Source organism: Sebastes fasciatus, chromosome 14 (assembly GCF_043250625.1).
Source record: "Sebastes fasciatus isolate fSebFas1 chromosome 14, fSebFas1.pri, whole genome shotgun sequence".
Lineage (NCBI taxonomy): Eukaryota > Metazoa > Chordata > Actinopteri > Perciformes > Sebastidae > Sebastes > Sebastes fasciatus.
The window spans coordinates 6,139,125-6,158,208 of NC_133808.1; the positions used below are offsets into that span (position 1 = coordinate 6,139,125).

General features: G+C 39.2%; 1 protein-coding gene across 1 annotated transcript; it reads right to left on the minus strand.

Annotated features, from left to right (window-relative positions):
* Positions 1-3,864: 3,864 nt before the first annotated feature.
* marco (macrophage receptor with collagenous structure) lies at positions 3,865-17,355 on the minus strand. Its single transcript, XM_074658242.1, has 10 exons — positions 17,143-17,355; positions 11,685-11,783; positions 11,350-11,516; positions 9,730-9,847; positions 7,833-7,913; positions 6,545-6,631; positions 6,119-6,154; positions 5,327-5,386; positions 5,011-5,175; positions 3,865-4,116 (listed from the first exon to the last, which is right to left on the minus strand). Exons 1-10 carry the CDS (start codon positions 17,246-17,248, stop codon positions 3,986-3,988), a joined length of 1,050 nt encoding a protein of 349 aa, XP_074514343.1. The 5' UTR covers positions 17,249-17,355; the 3' UTR covers positions 3,865-3,985.
* Between the last annotated feature and the right edge of the window lie 1,729 nt (positions 17,356-19,084).

Genomic DNA, 19,084 nt, shown 5'->3' on the forward strand with positions numbered 1-19,084 from the left:
ATTAACAACACAAAACAATGACAAATATTGTCCAGAAACCCTCACAGGTACTGCATTTAGCATAAAAAAAGATGCTCAAATCATAACATGGCAAACTGCAGCCCAACAGGCAACAAAAGCTGTCAGTGTGTCAGTGTGCTGACTTGACTATAACCCTTTTTAAAATGGCCATGACAGTTTTTCCTCATCCAAAATTTTATGCAAGTTTGGAATCGTTATTTAGATTATTCAACCAAAATATTGGTTTATATTGACTAGAATGCCGGTTAATTTTACCTCATAAATGCACTATTATAATTTCCGTTTCCTTACAGTAAAATCTGTAAAAATGTCATTTAAATAGACTGTACATATAATAACTTGGAAATAGGGCTAACCTAAAATACATTTAAGATTTGGTAATGCAAATAAATACTTGTAATAATAAACACAGAGATCTGAACATTTTTCAAAAGACATTTTATTTTACATTTGTGATAGGACGTAGGGGTATGGCCTTGACACCTCAGCCTGTTGGAGGTACTCCACCATGTTGGTTCCAACCTATATGATCGAGAGACAGAAGAGGGACCACGATGGCTTTTTCTTTACCATCAAAAAATAGATTCACTGTTTGTATTCTGCATTTGTAACATCTGGTATGGATCAAGGAAACATCTAATGACAACTGATGGCTTTAAAATAAACCATTTGCAGTAGCCTTCAGTTATTTCTTACACAAGCTAGGTGGGGTGACAGCTAGCTAGCCTGAATCTAAAGGAGAGTCTCCTCATTCAGTAGCTCCATGAAGATACTATTACTGTAGGCTACAGACTGCTATTTGTTTGTCTCTACAGTAATGACTTAATGTGGGTATAAAAGCAGATAGGAACTTTTATGTAACTGCGTTGGAGGACTGCTGTAGGAGACTGCTTGTTGACAAAAGAAGCTTCTTACCGCCTGTAGATAACCCAGCAGTTGGGTTAAAGTGACCCAGCCGCTGGGTAGATATCACATGGCAGCAGTAGAAGAGAGGAGGACGGCATTGTTTCAACTGTCACTGAGAATTACCCAGTGGCACTGTGGAAATAACCCAATACAATGACCCAGAAGGCTCAACCCAGCATTTTGTATATAGGCTACTGTGGGGACAAGCATAATCAGTAGGTACGTCCTGATTGGCCTGCTAAGTTTATGCAAATCTCAGTGGGCGAATGCGTGCATGTGATCGGAGGAGAGTATAACCCATATGTTCATGTCACTTTATCTGTTATAGCCGACCACTGTCAAACTTCGCTAGTTCGAGAGACGTGCAAATCAAGACAAAAATAGAAGTAAGCCTGCTGTCCATCATTCCTCTACAAAGACTGAGCCAGTTCCATGAGAGCGTCTCATAGTCTCTGCGGTGGCTCAGAGGACACAGTAATGTGCAGTAATGGCTGATGAATATCTTCCTAAACGTCTCAGCTGCTCAGAGAGTCTACGACAGTACCGAGGTGGTTCACACAGGTGAGGAGGACAGCGAGGGCACCCTCATTACCCATTACCCATTCTGTCACCCGCTCCTTCTCTCTCCGACCCCCTCCCTCACTCCTATCATTTATTTATCCACGTCAGCCCTCAATTACAGGCAGTGGTCTGGGGGCCAGGGAGCAGGCCTGGGTGACCTGGGGTTGGTCTGGCTAATGAACAACAGAGTGAGACCCCCCTCATGTTTATTTCCAGCTTTCACCCAGAGCAGGGCCCCGGGAGGAGCGGAGGGACAGGGCTGCTGAATTATAATCAGCACTTTGTAGTTTTAAAACGCCTTGCCTGCTCCATCCGTCCGTCCCTCTGCATAAGGATAGAAGGACGGATGGAAGGAAAGGAGACGTGCCCCCTTACAGGGAGACACGATGGCAGTGGGATTCCGTCCCCTGAAGGGAAAAGCAGGCTATGAATCAAGTCCTTCCTCGCCCGGCTGTGAAGTTAGCGTTCCAGATGTGCCGTGATGACGTCTCGTTTTCTCGTGGCGGCCGATCCATTTGCAGCAGCCCTGTCCTGAAATTAAATGTCTCACTCTGCTTTTCAATTTGTACTCGCTCATCAGTCAGCCGAACTGCTGTTGATTAAAACCAGCATTTCATTTTTTATTTAAGGATTTCTGATTAATCTTTGATCTCACCTGCCTCCTTTGGTAACCAGATGGAATTGTAACAAGATAGAAAGTAAAAAAAAAAAAAATGTTCACAATGGAGTTGATTGAGCTGGCTAATTATAGCAGACACCACTCTGAAATGTGTAATAAATAAGGAAAAATACAAAACTGCCTTTGCTGTTAGTGCAGTGGTCTCATGGAACAATTTACAACGTCACCTAGAACAACAAAAAAACACCTCTCTGTAATTTAATATCATTCTTAATAACCGGCTGCCTGCGATTGCTTTCACTCAGATTCTATCTTTTTAAGTTTTTTCTGTTTCTCTCTGGCCGTTATTTTGTTTCTGTTATTCCACTGAGCTGTAAAAAAGAAGAGACCTGTACTACGAAGCAGGATTTGTGGTTAGAGAGGTAACTTCAGGGTTAACCCTTCAAGGTTTTCCGTCGTACGACGGTGGTTCACTTCTTACCGGGGTAGATCACCATGGTAACTGATGCTTAACACCTAACCTGATAAGAGATAAGAGAGGAGGAAGAGCACAGAGGACTAATCGGTGACTTTGTGGTGTGGTGCAACCGAAACCACATGCAGCTAAATGTGGGAAAAACAAAGCCGATGATGGTGGATTTTAAGAAGACTAAGACACCAATCACCCCTGTCTCCATCGGGGGGGGGGGGAGAATGTGGAACTGGTGCAGTCCTACAAGTACCTATAGGAGTGCACCTGGACAGCAAGCTGGACTGGAGTCTGAACACTGAGGACATATACAACATATACAAGAAGGGCCAGAGCCGAGTCCACTTCCTTATGAGGCTCAGGTCTTTCGGTGTATGCAAGACAATGCTGAGTGTGTTCTATCAGTCAGTGGTGGGAAGGTTCCTCTTCTTTGCTGTTGTATGTTGGGGCAGCAGCATTAAAGCCACAGATGCCAGCAGATTAGACAAGCTGTTGAAGGAGGCGGAGTCTCTCCTTGGAGCCAGTCTGGACCCAGTGGATACGGTGGCTGAGAGGAGAGTGCTGGCTAAGCTGATGGCTATTATGGACAACATCACCCACCCACTTCACCAGACTTTGGCCAGACAGAGGAGCACATTCAGAAAAAGACATCCTACCACAGAAGGTGGTATCCTACCCACTGCCATCAGACTGTACAACTCATCTCTGGACTAACTGACTAGCACACACACACACACACACATACTAAATACTTAATCTCCTGGCTATAGATAATAAGGTATGAGCATAGCCCAACTCTCTCCTGTCACAAAGTAAATGAGAGAATAAACGCAGTCACTGTGGGTAATAATTAAAGCACGATACAGCCTGATCATGTCTAGTGTTGTGTTGGTGATATTAACAAGTGAAATCTAACTTATTGCTCATTTAAGGGTATAAACTGTGACGCTGCTTGATGTGAACTCGTCATGTGTATCTATACAGTAGCCTCTGTTCTCCCTGAGGCGTCTGGGAAAACGTGACCGAGCCAGCTGTGTCAGAAACCCTCTCCTCAGCACGACTCCTGTCCTTGAATGTGACCTCTTCATCTTTGCTGACCTCTGCAAAGTCATCTGTGGTGATGTGCGATGGATGGAAGGTGATGGCAAGCATGTCGCTGAAGGCAAGAGAGGCTGAGTGGAGGAGGACATGGGGACAGTGCAGCAATGATTCGGGCTGAGGAGGTGCACAGTCGCAGCTCAGAATCATTTGGGACACATTATTAATCAACGGAGTACAAAGACATAGACATGATGCCGTGAAGTTTTATTAGCATGATCTTTGTTTACAGTACACTGTCATTTAAGCTCATGTGTTTAGCAGTAAAGTTGAAACATGTTTTTCTTGTTGGCCTTCGGTGTGGTGTCAGTCTAGACACACTGCAATCCGGCGTCTTCATTGTGTTGGCAGTTGCTAACACCAACTCCATTATGTGTGCAGCTAAAGATGTCCGACTCTGTTCCTAAACATCTCAGATCATCCAGCCAGATCTTACCAGACCCTACAGAACAACAGCACAGTGAGAATAAGACATGCAATCATCAAGTGCTTTTTTATATGTTATAACATATATATATATATTTATATATATATCAGATCTTTTACTTAAGTAAAAGTAGTAATACCACAGTGTAAATTTACTCTGGTACAAGTAAAAGTCCTGTATTTGAATCTTAAAGGTCCCATATCATGCTCATTTTCAGGTTCATACTTGTATTATGTGTTTCTACTAGAATATGTTTACATGCTGTAATGTTAAAAAAAAACTTTATTTTCTTCATACTGTCGGCCTGAATATACCTGTATTCACCCTCTGTCTGAAACGCTCCGTTTTAGCGCATTTTGACGGAATTGCAACAGAATTGCGTTGCTAGGCAACAGCTTGGGTCCATGTGTACTTCCTGTCAGCTGATGACATTCACATACACTGCAACCAGTAATAAACTGGGACACATTTAGAATGTTTACGTTTAAAATTGTGTCAAGGGTCTAAATATTGTATATTCGTGACATCACGAATGGACAGAAATCGTGACAGCTTGTTTCAAATGCAGAGTTTCTGAATACGGGCTTTGTGTATTTCCCTGTGGATTGAGTGTTCCGATACTTTCACAGTATTTATATAGGACTTAAGCCTGCTTTATAATAAAAAAAACATAAAAATCTCACTTTTTTATAATATGGGACCTTTAAGTAAAAGTAAAGAATCATGTATATTATATAATTGGGTTGTAATTATTGATGCATTAGTGTGTAAGCATCAGTAATGTTGCAGCTGGTAAAGGTGGGGCTAATTTTAACAAGTTGATATACTGCTGTGGAGCTTAATCTATTATATTAGAGGATATTATACAGTGCAGAGAACATCATGTGATGGTGGAAGTGGACTTCTTACCCGGGGTGGCAGTGAAGGTGGTAACGGCGGTTTGGAAGCCCAGCATCTTACAGATCACTCTGCCATCCACGGTGTCAAAGCTGTCGTCACACACGGTGCCCCAGACCCCGTTATGCTTCACCTCCACTCGCCCTCGGTATTTCCCCGGCACCAGACGCACAGTCACTGTGGTGACACAAAGTTGCAGCTGTTTTCTTTTGCTGTTTTTCGTTTTGTTATATATACTGTATATATAGTAGTTTTTGAACTAGTTGAAGTAGTAGTTCTCTACTTCTGTTGTCTCTGCTGCTCTCAGGTCAGTCACGTGCAGACTTACATTCTGGTGCGTTTCCTGGGTCTCCCTTGTCTCCTTTGGCACCTGGTGGTCCGGCAGGACCTGTGGTGGAAAAATGATCAAATACATCTTCCAACCAAGTTGACATTAACTGATATAAACTTATAATCCTTATATCATAAACTGTCATAGGTGATTTTAACCAGAACTGACTGCAAAACAAACTGGACTAGTAAACTATTCAGTGCAGGAGGCGTCGAGGCGGCTCATTGTGTTCATTGTGTGGAGCTCAGCAGTGGGGGAGTGAGCTGGACACTCTTACAGATGTAAAAGTATATTCTAATTAATACTACAGATACTGTATTTGTTACATTTCACACTTACAGTTTTATCTTTGGGTGAACTTGTAACATTACACAGCTTTTTGGTATTGTTGAATGAACTCAGCCCTCTTTCACAGAGTGAAATTCAGACCTGGAGCCAGGTTCATAAAACTCTGTGCAGATTTGCAGACAGAAAAAATGGATATTACAACAACAACAACCTAAAAACTCTTATCATTTCACTAAACCTCGGTGTACGCCTGGTCTGAATTCGGCACATTCTCATCACATACCACACGCCAGTTGCTGTGTGGGTATGAAATGGGGTCTGAATGGTTTCTGTGCTTACATATCATTTATACATGGCTCCTGGAGTCTGGATCTTTGTAAGAAACGTTAGAGTGACGTTTTTTTTTTATCTTTAGTTGTTATTTGATGTTTTCTGTAACTTCAAATGCTTTGCACAGCACATCACATATGGAAGAAACCTTTTACTTTAATACACACTCACCTTCAGTTCCATTGAAACCAGGAAGCCCATTTAAACCTGACAACAAGACATCAAAATTAGATCTCGTGAAAGATATATATCAATAAATAAAACAGGAGTGGATTAAAACTACGATTTAAAGTTATTTCAGATCAGCAACCAAAAGCTCTTTTGAATCACTGGGCCATAATGTTTGTGTTTATTATGACATGACTAGTTGATAAACTGTATGATATTAAATAAAGAGGAAATATTGGCTGTTACGTCGGGATACATGTTTTATTTCTGTGTAACAGCTCTATAAGGAAGGAGACCCACCACGCCTATTCAATGGCAAGGAAACGATTTAACATGAGAAATGAAAAATGTTTTTCAAGACGCTTTTGTTTTCATGTAGAGTCTCCATAGTGGAGCTATGAACTCTTCAACCAATATACAAACCCTTACCTGGAAGCCCTGGGTCTCCTTTTGGTCCGTGTACAGCTGCTGCTTGATCCCCTGGGGGTCCTTGGGCCCCAGGTGACCCTTTGGCACCTGCATTCACACACTCACACACACACACACACACACACACACACACACACACACGTGAGCGTGATGATTATGAACAGATGTGTATGTATTTTTAGTGCAAATATATATTTCGTAAATGCAAGTTGTGCAAACTGTATTATTCATCACGTGAAACGGCACCGTGTCAGCAATATCACAGACAATGACCAGAAGTTAAAGGAGGAAGAGAAACTGAAGTTTCATAATAATTTCATAATTTCAATCTGTTGATACATCCAGGATCTGAGCCTCAGTAGAGTGGTTTTGTCGGCCTCACTGTGAGTCAGTATGTGAGTCAACCAGTAAATATGCGCAGTATGAGGAACAGATTTTCAGGATTCTTTGCCTGAACACACATTCAGTACCGCCCTGCTTATAATACAACTTTATTTGGCAAGAGCTCTTTTCAAAAACAGTTTTTCTAATGTATTTATGCATCAAATATATGCTAATTAAAAACACGACTAATGGGCAATGTACACAGCATCCGGATGCATCACGTTTCGGCTCGTAGCAGCTGCCGGAGACATTCCGCTGCCTTTTCCTGGCTCTACTGTCTTTACGCGCTGGGTCTGCTTTTACCGGAGCAACTCGCAACTCTGATGTTGAAAAATGTCAGCAAAACAACTCTAACCTAGGCTATAAATGTGGCTGTTGAGGAAGCGCAGCAGGGTGATGTGTACGTTCGGCACAAGAGTCTTATGTTAGCAAGCTAACATTTGCTAACCAGCACAAAACGCAAAGTACAGCTGAGGTGATGGGAAAGTCATTAGTTCTGCAGGTATGTGGTGATAAACCACAGAGGTCCAGCTGGGCCAGGGTGGAGAGGTACCTTTTAGACTTAACTTTTACATTTTTACTACCGTTTGCAAATCTGGCAGGTCTATGATGCTTTATAACAAAATAATAAAGATGCCATGCCTAGCCTGAAGCAGACAGAGATTTCAGAAGGTTTATACATCAGTGAGTCCAGCTTTGTAGTTGTCACAGTTTGTTTTTCATTTGATTTGTCAGTTCTGGTGTGTGCACTGAAGTGCCCGACAGCATCTCAGTTAGTGTGGATGTGACACCCTTTTCTGTTGCAGCCCCATTTTGTAAGTTCCTTTAAAAAAACTCATATCTAATACGGCTTTAATAATACCAACAAGTACATTATTCTACAAATAATCGCAATGAAACCCACCACTTTCACCTGGCCTTCCAGGTTCTCCTTTTTGTCCTCCATCACCCTTCGGTCCCGGAAGGCCAGCAACACCACGGCCACCTGGAAAGAAGCATACGGTATGTGATCTACTGATGGACATGGCATGCTGAATAATGCACACAGACAGTGCCGATGTAGGCTGTATACCAGTCAGAAGTCTCAGTTTTAAGTAGTTTAGACCACACACGTATGTGACTAATGAATATATTTCAATCACAAATCCTTGGAAGTCCAGCTGAACAAAATTAGTAAATTCTGATGTTAGAGCCTACAATGCTCATTACATCCCACTATACTGAAGTGCTGCTCTCAAAGCCTAAAATGAAAGGTTTATCCTGAGGGTGGTGTTTGAGGAAAGGTCAATAAAGTCGAGAGGAGTTATTTCTCTGGAAGTTTCTCAATAAATCTGTTTATTAGATTTAGATTTTTTTTTTTTTACCAATCGAAATTTAGGGTTGATGGCAGCAGGAAAGGTCATGGTGTCATCAAAATCCTTTAGACCCCTTCACCCTTTATATTAGTCAGTTAACTGTTCATACATATATATGAAATTGTTTGCAAAACATCTATAAACATTATTTAGATAGATAGTTAATACTCTGTCAATGGTTAATAATTGGTTTCTGGCCCATCTATCTATGTAATATTTATAGATGTTTTGCTAACAATTTTTTAGAGGTTAACAAATAATTTGGTAATTATTAACAAATACATAATATGGTATATAAAATGTTATAATGTGTGCGACAATAAACTGATGATAAATAGTTTACTAAAGTAATCAGAATGTAATTGTTATTGTCTCTTATCAGCTGTGATACAGTATATAACTCATTGTTAACATTAAAATAACTATTAACTAAGTTTATTTAACTCATTTATAAATGATGGTTATTAATATAAAGTGTTACCAATTTATTGATTGCTGTCGGGATGTAATGAGAATTTCAACAAATAAAATAAAAATGTTTTTGAAGAAGATTACCAGCTTTAATATGTAATTTTATGGCAGTCTTTTGGCAGACGTTTTTGTCTTTAAGGATATCAGAGCAAACATTTTCAAGTGAGGCACAAGGGTTAGATATACTGAGTCTAAAAATACTTGTTAAAATATCCACCATGTAAGTAAGTAACAATAGAGAGGACATGACCTCAGTGTCCTCACTGTTAGAGACAGCCCTGTCTGGAGCAAAGAGTTGGACAGACAGATTGTTCGTCTGCCATTTGTTCCTGTGCAATGTCAAACATATTGAAACTATTAGCAAATCATACACACACTAACAAGGGTTGCTAAAGGTCATTATCACTAATTGTAAGTTTGATCAAGGACTCAGAGGTGGTGTGGTTGGGTGATGGCGGACCTATTGGAAAACATCTGCCTCAGACTGGTAATTTGTCGGCTTTGAGTAAAAGTCCACCCTGATAGAGATTTCATACAGGAAATGTCAGTGCGCTGACTAAGTTGCGAGGGTATGTGAAATAATGGCTGCAGCCCATCCATCAGCTGGTTTTCATCAGCCGTCTGACAAGAGATGACAGGTCATCAACGGCGGGATCATCGCCAGACCTGCAGCTGAAAGCTAATGTCTCCTGCTGCACATATATGCACCTTCGCTAAATCAGTTGTAACCAAATGAACGTTTTACACTGAGAATCTTTGGTTGCTAAACACGACCACACTTTTCATATTTAATTGATTAACTTCAGCTTCTAACTTTATTTTTTAATTGCTTAAGGTAGACACACACACACACACACACACACACACACACACACACAACGCAGACACACACACAGACACACAAACACACACACACACACACACACACACACACACACACACACACACACACACACACACAGACGTGTATCCTACCTGGGGTGACGCTGATGTTTGTCAGTTTTCCCTCGAGGTTGAGGGTGCTGGTGTTGAGCAGGTTCAGGTCAGACCGCAGCCTGCCCAGTTGACCCTCCTTTCCACACAGGCTGGTGACCTGTTGTCATGGCGACCAACAGAAACATAACTGTGATGTTAAAGCAACATTGGTCTGGTTTGACCAGTAGTTCATTGTGGCTAATGTTAGCTAATGTTAACACATTGTTAGATAGATATTGGAACTGTTTCTTGACAAATAACAGTATCCATCTACCCAGTAGTTCTGTGCAGCCCCTCTGGCTGGACTGTCTGTACTGTACAGATATGATGGTACCAAACCTAGAAACCTCACTGGAAGATTGCCTGATTTTGCCAATTGATTGTTGTCCTGATACCAACATTTTATATGATAGCCCTGGGACAACAACTGCCTCAGCCAATCAACGTTTGTGATGTCATCACAGAGAGCCCGGCTGCCAATGCAACATTTAAGAAATAAAACGGCTGTGCAAAATTGCTTATTATTTTACATTAGTGTGCCACTACAGCTTTGTTATGATGATGATGTTGAAATGCATATTTGCTTTTTAGATTAGCATTTTTCGACCATGGAAGTAAGGTAACATTAGCTCCCATAGGTGAGCTAAGAGTTAGCCAGGCTGCTACCAGACAAAACTGATGATCATTGATATTATTCAAATTGAAACAATCCGAAAGTAATACTTAGACGTGGATATTGTTATAGCGTGCTTAGCTAATAGCTAAAAAAACAAATACCTTGCGAGCTAGCAAGCAACAAAGCCAATACTAACAAAACATTTAATGTGTACTTTAAATCAAATATTAATATTTGACTCAAAAAGACATTTGATTTATTTTCATATTTAATTATTTATATTCAGCAATTCTATGGGCAATGCTGCAGGAAACAAGCAACAGTGCTGAGGCAACTCCTGTGGGTACTGTTGAACATCAGTAGTTGTATTGCTTTGTCTATCGCTATCCTTGGGTTAGGGATACTCTGGGCAATTTAGGGGCAATATTGCAAAAGCAGATATGACCTCAAGTCATCATTGCTTTATTCTCTGTTACATGATTTTGTCTTCAGACCATCAGATGAATGTGGCTATATTCACATGGTCTGTGACAACAACCACTTGGCAAAATCAAGATAAGAAAAATAAAGGAATATTCCCAGCCCGTAACTCTTCATGAAACCACACCTTGTTGTTAATACATTTCTGCTTTTTTGCAGATTATAGAAAGGATGCAAATTAGTGATCTTCAGAGGTTCCAGTCTTAATGCTAAACTTGGCTAACATCCTGGCTCCAACTCTGTAGTTAACATCCAGACATGAGCTTGATATGGTTCTTCTCATCTCACACAGGAAAAAGCCTATTTCCTAAAACGTTGAAGTATTTGTAATGATCTAATTCATGGTAATTATTCCAGGGCCTTACAGTTACTTTTTGTCATTGATAAACTGGATAAATAGAGCTAAAGTACATTAAAAACTAAACCGAATGTGAGCTGAACAAAAAACAAACTGAACTATATACTCTGAAGCTATATACAGAAGCTATATTCAGTAAAATGTTGTATATAAAAAGCAGGAGGACCTGGCTCTTCAGGGCCGTTAGGTTATCCCTCAAGGTCTTGGTTTCTTGACTGTTGTTGTAGAGGAGAGTTTGGATGTTGTCAGTGCCCTGTTTTCCATCCAGGGGAATGTCATTAGAGATCTGTTTCTCCAACTTGGTGTTAGATAGTGAAGACCCCACCGTGAAAACTTGGACGGGGAAAAAAATAACAAGCATGTTTCATCAGTAACTTCATTCACTTTGAGTTTGATAATACATAATACAAACTGTATAGAAATAATCTTGATTATCTTCAATATATCACATTTAAAAATAAATATTTGATAACAAATAATACTATCTGTATGCAGTCTTACCTTTGTGAATGAGAACGGCATTAAGAATGGTCTGCAAGATGAGGTAAATAACAATCACATAAAAACACCACTGTCTTCTGGACCTCGCTGGCTTCAGATCTGAAACACATACAGGAAACTACATTTAAAACACCAGAATGTGATCAATCTCCTGCAGCAAACTTGCATCTTGGGAAGGTCATTTCAGGAGACAAAAAGTAGCCTGGTTCATCCAGCTGATACAAATGCTTTTATAAATTTGAAAGCTCCGAGCATGAAACATTTGGACAACCAGTGGAAAATGTCAGCTGTCAATCACGATGACAACCTCGAGGGAATGGAGATAGGTTTCTTTTTGTTGGCAGAAAATTCATGAAAGTGACATTAGACCAAACTGGTTATGACTGAGAGGTAAACTACTGTCCCCTCTGAAGGTTTCAGAGGTGCTTGTGTGTGGTTGTGAGTCGGCAGGGGCCTGCAGGTTAGAGAAATATGTAATCAGTAGTCAGTGATGGTTTTGTTTCATTTTAATTCAGAATGCATTAAATCTTAGAATAGCAATTAGAGGAGTCTTCATATTTTAAGCAGTTGCACCAACCCTGTCTCATAGATATCGTGTTTATACAACTAATTTACAACAGCAAATATATTTTGTAAAATTATGTGAATTGCGTTTTCTATTAATATAATGAGGAGATTTTATTATCTGATAAGCTGCAAAATGTTGCTGAAAGTACTATCTGCAAAACCTTCACTATGTCATTTATTTTTTTCTACATTATCTGCTCTTGTAATGAAATACTACTGATTACGTTTTTTTATCTATGTTTAGGTACTCACAGCACTTGGTTAAATTTAAGGAAAGATGATGCAAGAGCCACAACATTTTTACTTTATTAACTTTCGACTGAAATCTTTGGAAAGATTTCAAATGCTTAAATAAATATATATCAAAAAGAAATAAAGCGAAACATGTTACACATTGTTACCTATAACCTTGTTAAAGTCAACACCATTGACCATCACATCCTATTTAATTGGCATTAAAGGAACGTCACTAAGCTGGTTTAAGTCCTATTTATCAGATCATTCTCAGTTTGTACATGTTAACGATGAGTCCTCTATGCACGCCAAAGTTAGTCACGGAGTTCCACAGGGTTCTGTACTTGGACCAATTCTATTCACCTTATATATGCTTTCTTTAGGCAATGTTCTTAGAAAACACTCCATAAACTTTCATTGTTATGCAGATGATACCCAATTATATCTATCGATCAAGCCAGATGAAACCAACCAGTTAACTAAACTTCAAGCATGCCTTAAGGACATAACAACCTGGATGACCTGCAATTTCCTGATATTAAACTCAGACAAAACTGAAGTTATTTTACTTGGCCCTGAACGCCTCCGAAACAAATTATCTAATGATATAGTTGCTCTAGATGGCATTGCTCTGGCCTCCAGCACCACCGTAGAGAATCTGGGAGCTATCTTTGATCAGGATATGTCCTTTAACTCCCACATAAAACAAACTTCAAGGACTGCCTTCTATCATGTAAGTAACATTTCAAAAATCACTCACATCCTGTCTCAAAACAATGCAGAAAAATGAGTCCATGCATTTGTTACTTCTAGACTAGATTACTGCAACTCCTTATTATCAGGCTCCTCCAATAAATATCTTAAGTCTCTCCGGTTGATCCAGAATGCTGCAGTACGTGTACTGACAAGAACTAGAAAAAGAGATCATATTTTTCCTGTATTAGCTTCTCTGCACTGGCTCCCTGTAAAATCCAGAATATAATTGAAAATCGCCCTCCTCACCTACAAAGCGCTAAACGGTCACGCCCTATCATATCTTAAAGAGCTCATAGTACCCTACTACCCCACTAGAGCACTGCGCTCCCAGAATGCAGGGTTACTTGAGGTCCCTAGAGTCTCTAAAAGTAGAATGGGAGCCAGAGCCTTCAGCTATCAAGCTCCTCTTCTGTGGAACCAGCTCCCAGTTTCAGTCCCGGAGGCAGACACCCTCTCCACATTTAAGAGGAGGCTGAAGACTTTCCTCTTTGATAATGCTTATAGTTAGGGCTGGCCCAAGGCTGAGCACTCACACTCTGAGCACTGGCTCTGCTCCAAATGACCTACGCTACTCTTACAACAACTGGCTCTAGAGAGGGCCATTCGCATTTTTGCGTCGGCCACCGTAGCTCTCCTACGCGCTTGGCACACGGAAGAAGCTTCAGATGGTTGCAATCTGCAACCACACTGCTAGATACCGCCAGATCGTACACACTGGACCTTTCAGAAATTACCTGAATGATAAATCAATTATGAAAATGATTGCCAAATAATTTCCTGATGATCGATCATTTCTAGCTCTAGTACATACACTATAGAGGAAGTGGGGGGATGGGGTGGGTCAGTGCAAGTGTCATAGGCTAATATTTATTTTCAAGTTGTCCTAATTTATCAAATTATCATTGAAGCAACTTCTAAACTTTGTAGGAAGTCTTGAACAGGCTTGTCCATTTAGACCTTTTGACAGCAGTGTCTGTCTGGTGTAATATTGAGAGATAGCAATGAGCATAACTTGATAACATTTTGAAGTTATCTGGCACAACAGGCTTTTATCACAAAGACATTTTGACATATCACTGTAGGTGGAGTTAAGACATCTTCCAAACTTTGTCAAACTTCTTAAAGGCCTTTTGATTCATTCATATGTAACCCCTGACGTAAAATGTTTGCCATGGCTGTGGTTGGAAAGAATAATTAATATGTCAACTATTATGAGTAGTTATGTCATTACACCCTAAGTGACAGGATCTATTAGATTGTTGGGAACTCCCCTCTACCACTAAAACAAGCTTGTTAACACTTTTTTTTTATTTTTCACATTCACTCACACGCCTTTTTAAAGACATTTAAGATTTATTTAATTATTTACCTATGTTTTTTTGTAGTGTGTTTGTATGTGCTAAAACCTTTTCTGTGTGTATAATATGATAACCTTGTGTATTGTTTGTTGGGGTGCTGTATTATCTTACTTATGCAGTTTTCTGTGCTCCTATAAACGCAACTAAAATAGTCTTTAGTCACTTGCAGCAGAACCCTCAGAAACAGGAAAGATGAAATTGTGCTACCACCTGCTGGTCACGGCTGCCATTTCATTCACTCTCAGGTTTAACACTTGCAGCTGATGTGGTTGAAAACCGAAGGAGATTTTAATTTGTACAATTGACATGACAATGCTTCCTTTAACAACTGACATGAGAAACAATACAACCTTACTCCTACAAGTATCTACTTTAAAACAACATGAACATCTTGTTTGCTCACAGTTCAACTAATTTCCACAAAATACGTCTTTCATTCAGGTGCTGTGTGAGAACATTTCCTGACTGACAGCAGATTCTGTACACTTTTCCACATCAGCTTGGTAGACAAGCTCTTTTTGTGTTACTCAACCTGAAAATAACTTTTGAATCGGTGCTATCTTCTCCTCATTGTCACTGTCTGACTTTAAAGCTGCAGTTGGTAACTTTGAGCAAATATGATATAAAAAAAAGTCATTTTTATAAAACTGTCACTATATCCTGACAGTAGTGCATAGGACAGATAATCTGTGAAAAAATTAACCAATCAGAGTCCAGCAGTCTCTAGGCAGCTGTCAATCGCAGAGCTGATCAAATGTGTGCCTGCTGGATACGTCAATGGTGGACGTGTATTTATACAGCGCTTTTCTAGTCTTCTGACCACTCAAAGCACTTCACACTACATGCCAACATTTATGCATTCACACAAACACTGATGCATCTAAATACTCATTCCCACACTGATGGCTTTCCGGAGCAATTTGGGGTTCAGTATCTTGCTCACGGACACTTTGACATACGACCTACTTTGCCTCTGAGCCACAGCCACCCCGTGACTGTTTGCTGACACGTTTTTCACAATAACTTTATGAGCTATGTCAGTGTTATGTTTACAGCTTGCTACGCTGCCCGCAAGTGGCCAAAAAACAAATGCAGGTTTAATCTTCTTAGTTCCACCTGTGTTTAACAAGTGAAAACATGACTGTGAGAGAGGTTTGTTGACTGCTCTACTGCTGAAACATCAGTCTGTCCAAAAACTGTGGAGGTGGGAGGAGAATAGAAACTAATTTGGTATTGCTTTACTTCCTCTGGGTGGAAATGCTCTCAATAGTAAATTCCTTGATGTTGAAAACAATTAGAAACCTTTCTTACTTTGACAGTAAAGTATCTATAAAAATGTTCCTTGTGACTTATAGTTTATACCAACACAGTAGGCCTACAGTACTTCATGTGTATTCTTGAGTTTTGGAAGCTTTACTGTTTTAAGCATGTAAATTGCTGCCATAACTACCAGACATTGAAGTTTTAAAAACACAAATATACACAGTTCATCACTGTCAAAATACCAGACAGCAGTGGTAGAAGCTCTGATTGGCCAGAGCCCTGACAACTTAAAGCAGCTAGCCAATCAGTGTCCCAGTTGCTGTTCAATAGTTTGGACTTTAATTACATTTTATAGGTTGCAACATCGAGAGCCAAAAGTAGAAATACCAAATAGAAACTGTCAATGTTTATGCAGGAAACAAGATTCATTTCATTTCATTTCAAAATTTATGTTGAACATGTAAAATAACAAAGAAATAAAAAAATAAAAAGAGAATGATCATAGTATTTACATACAATGAAAAGCATAAGTAAAATAAATTGTCAAACACTTGATGCCTTGGTTTACATATTTGAAAAGTACAAACTTATTTAATTCCACCCCTTCTCCATAAATCATTCATTAATAATTAATAAAAATAATTTATTTTGAACTATGGAGCGCCTCAAGGATCTGTTCGCCACCATCTTATTTTCTATGTATATGCTTCCATTAAGGACCTTTTAATTCTTTGTTTTAATATCTATTTCATTTATGTGGACGACACTGCAAGCTGTAATTTTTACAAATGTGATGATCTCAGCAATATAACTAACCTAAATTACTGCCTGGACTGTAGGGTCCAGACCTGGATGTTACAAAATGTTCTAAATTTGGGGTGTTCTGGTGTCTGAGTGGTTAAGATGCATACCATATAACCATCATTTAAATAGAATAAGACAGAGAGGTCCATATTATTAGCCCCAAGAGTGTTCAAAAAAGGTCAAGAAATATTTCTCGAATTAGACAGATTTTCTCACTTTTTCAATTGTTGAGAAATAAATACTCCTGCCGAGGAGCTATTTCATCTGCAGATGGTTAAAAAGATACAACCTATCAGGAGCTACACGGTGAAGCAAATGACAACCTGTCTGAATTATTGTGTCCATGTAGTAACTTTAAGTTAAGGTTAAGTAATTAAAATCCTGTAAATCTGGTTGCCATGTTTTCTCTCACAAGTCCAAATCTATTTGATTTGAAAGGTTTCATACTTTCTGTAATACTTTACTGTAATACTCACCCTCAGGCGTGAAACTGTAGAGATCAGTCCTGCTGAGTGACATGTCAAACAGCGGGTTACTCTTGGTGAAGGAGATATGATCCCTCTGGTCTGCTGATGTCTCCATCCTCTCTAGAGTCCACAATCACCTTTACTTCCTACTGCAGGAACTCTTATAACATGCAGTGCATGATGTTGGGGAAACACAAATATCCCCAGATTGCAACAGAACCTCTCTTTGAAAAAAACTCACACGTATTGAAGTAGAGGAAGGAACTATATCTGATTTGTAGCTGAGGTGGACAAAATTCAGCAACACAACACCCATGTTTAGCAGTACAGCTGGTGAGTAGAATGAGGAAGTTGTTACTCTTAACCATGTATGCAACATGGCCTTGCAAAACAGTAACAGAAATCATGCTCAGTATCTTTCATCACGGTTAGAATGACTGGGGAAATTATCCATCCATCCATATTATCATTTCTATTATTATTATTATTGACAATTTGGCCATCGTGTCGGCTGGTTTAACTTGTACTGAAGCAACTAGACAGGATCACATAACAATCTACAATAGAGGAGTAAAAGGTAAATTAAGAAAACACACACTTCTCTGTATATTTTCATCTTCAGTAGGAACCAATGGACTTGGAGCTGAGAGCTGCAGACCATCAGTACTTGTATGAATATAAAATATAGAAAATCCCAGCACAGAGCAAAAAACTACAAAATAGAAAAACATATTATATAAATTTGTATATATGTGCAACCCAATAACACACAAAAGCTTGTAATCGAAAAAAAAAATACATACAACATACGACATACAACTAAACTGCATAACCACAATATGTTCTGAGGGAAACATATTTTCTCCGGTCACAGTTTTAAACAGTTTTAAAGACGTGATTAATGTTCTAAATTGCAATAAAGCAAAACAAAAAACACAACAAAATTACTTAGTTAGGTTTACTAAAAAAACGCCATGGTTTTTCTTATATAAACTATTATGTAAACTAAGTACAATACGTACGGAAACAACGTAACATAAGTACATTAAACACGTCAAAGGCGTCACTAATGTAGCTTACAAAAAGTTCTGAGCTGGCCTGTTCTCATTTCCAGGCCATCACACACCGAGGTTTTGTCACGGCCGTCGGTGTGAAACCTAACTGTTAAATGATAAATGGAAACCTAACTATAGTGGTTTTGTTGCCTATTCCTAAAGTGACCCAAGTGACGTGACAAAGCGGTGGTATGTGACGAGTTGGGATGAGAACGTGTTGTCTGAGCGTAGCATTTTCATGTGGATGCATTTACATTGTAGTCAGTACAGACTTCATGGTATACAAATGATACACTTAAAGCAAGAACGGCGTTCTTATTACGCGCTTTTGCTTTGCACATTACCGTGTCTTACTTTTGTGTGTTATTGGGTTGCAAATATACGCAACCCAATAACACACAAAAGCATGTAATAAACTGATCATTGACAGTGACTAAAAGAAAAGAAATGCAAATTTGATTAAAACAATGTAGTGAGGATAAAAAGTATAAATAGAGGAAAATCCGAGAAACATAATTTTTATTCACACAGTCTAACTGTGCCTGAGATACAGTAGTTTTTATATGCAGGAGAAGAGGAGGAAAACGAAAAGAAGAAGTTACATCACGTCTTCCTTCTGTTTCCTCATGTAAGCTTTTATGGCTCTAAATTTCCACTTGTCTCAGCCTTAATTTCTCATTTAATTTCTTCTTTTCTTCTTTGACCCTGGCAAAAGTAGGAATTGAAACTTATTCCAGTGTACTCTCAGTTATTGTTGTGAATAAGTTAAGGGCCCACAGAGCAATTTGATGTTGAAAATATATTCATTAGATGTATATTATACGCCTATTTGTCTGTAGACGGTTAGTTGAGATTAAGGTTATTCAAGGTTGAAAAGTTAAAGTTTAGTAGACGTC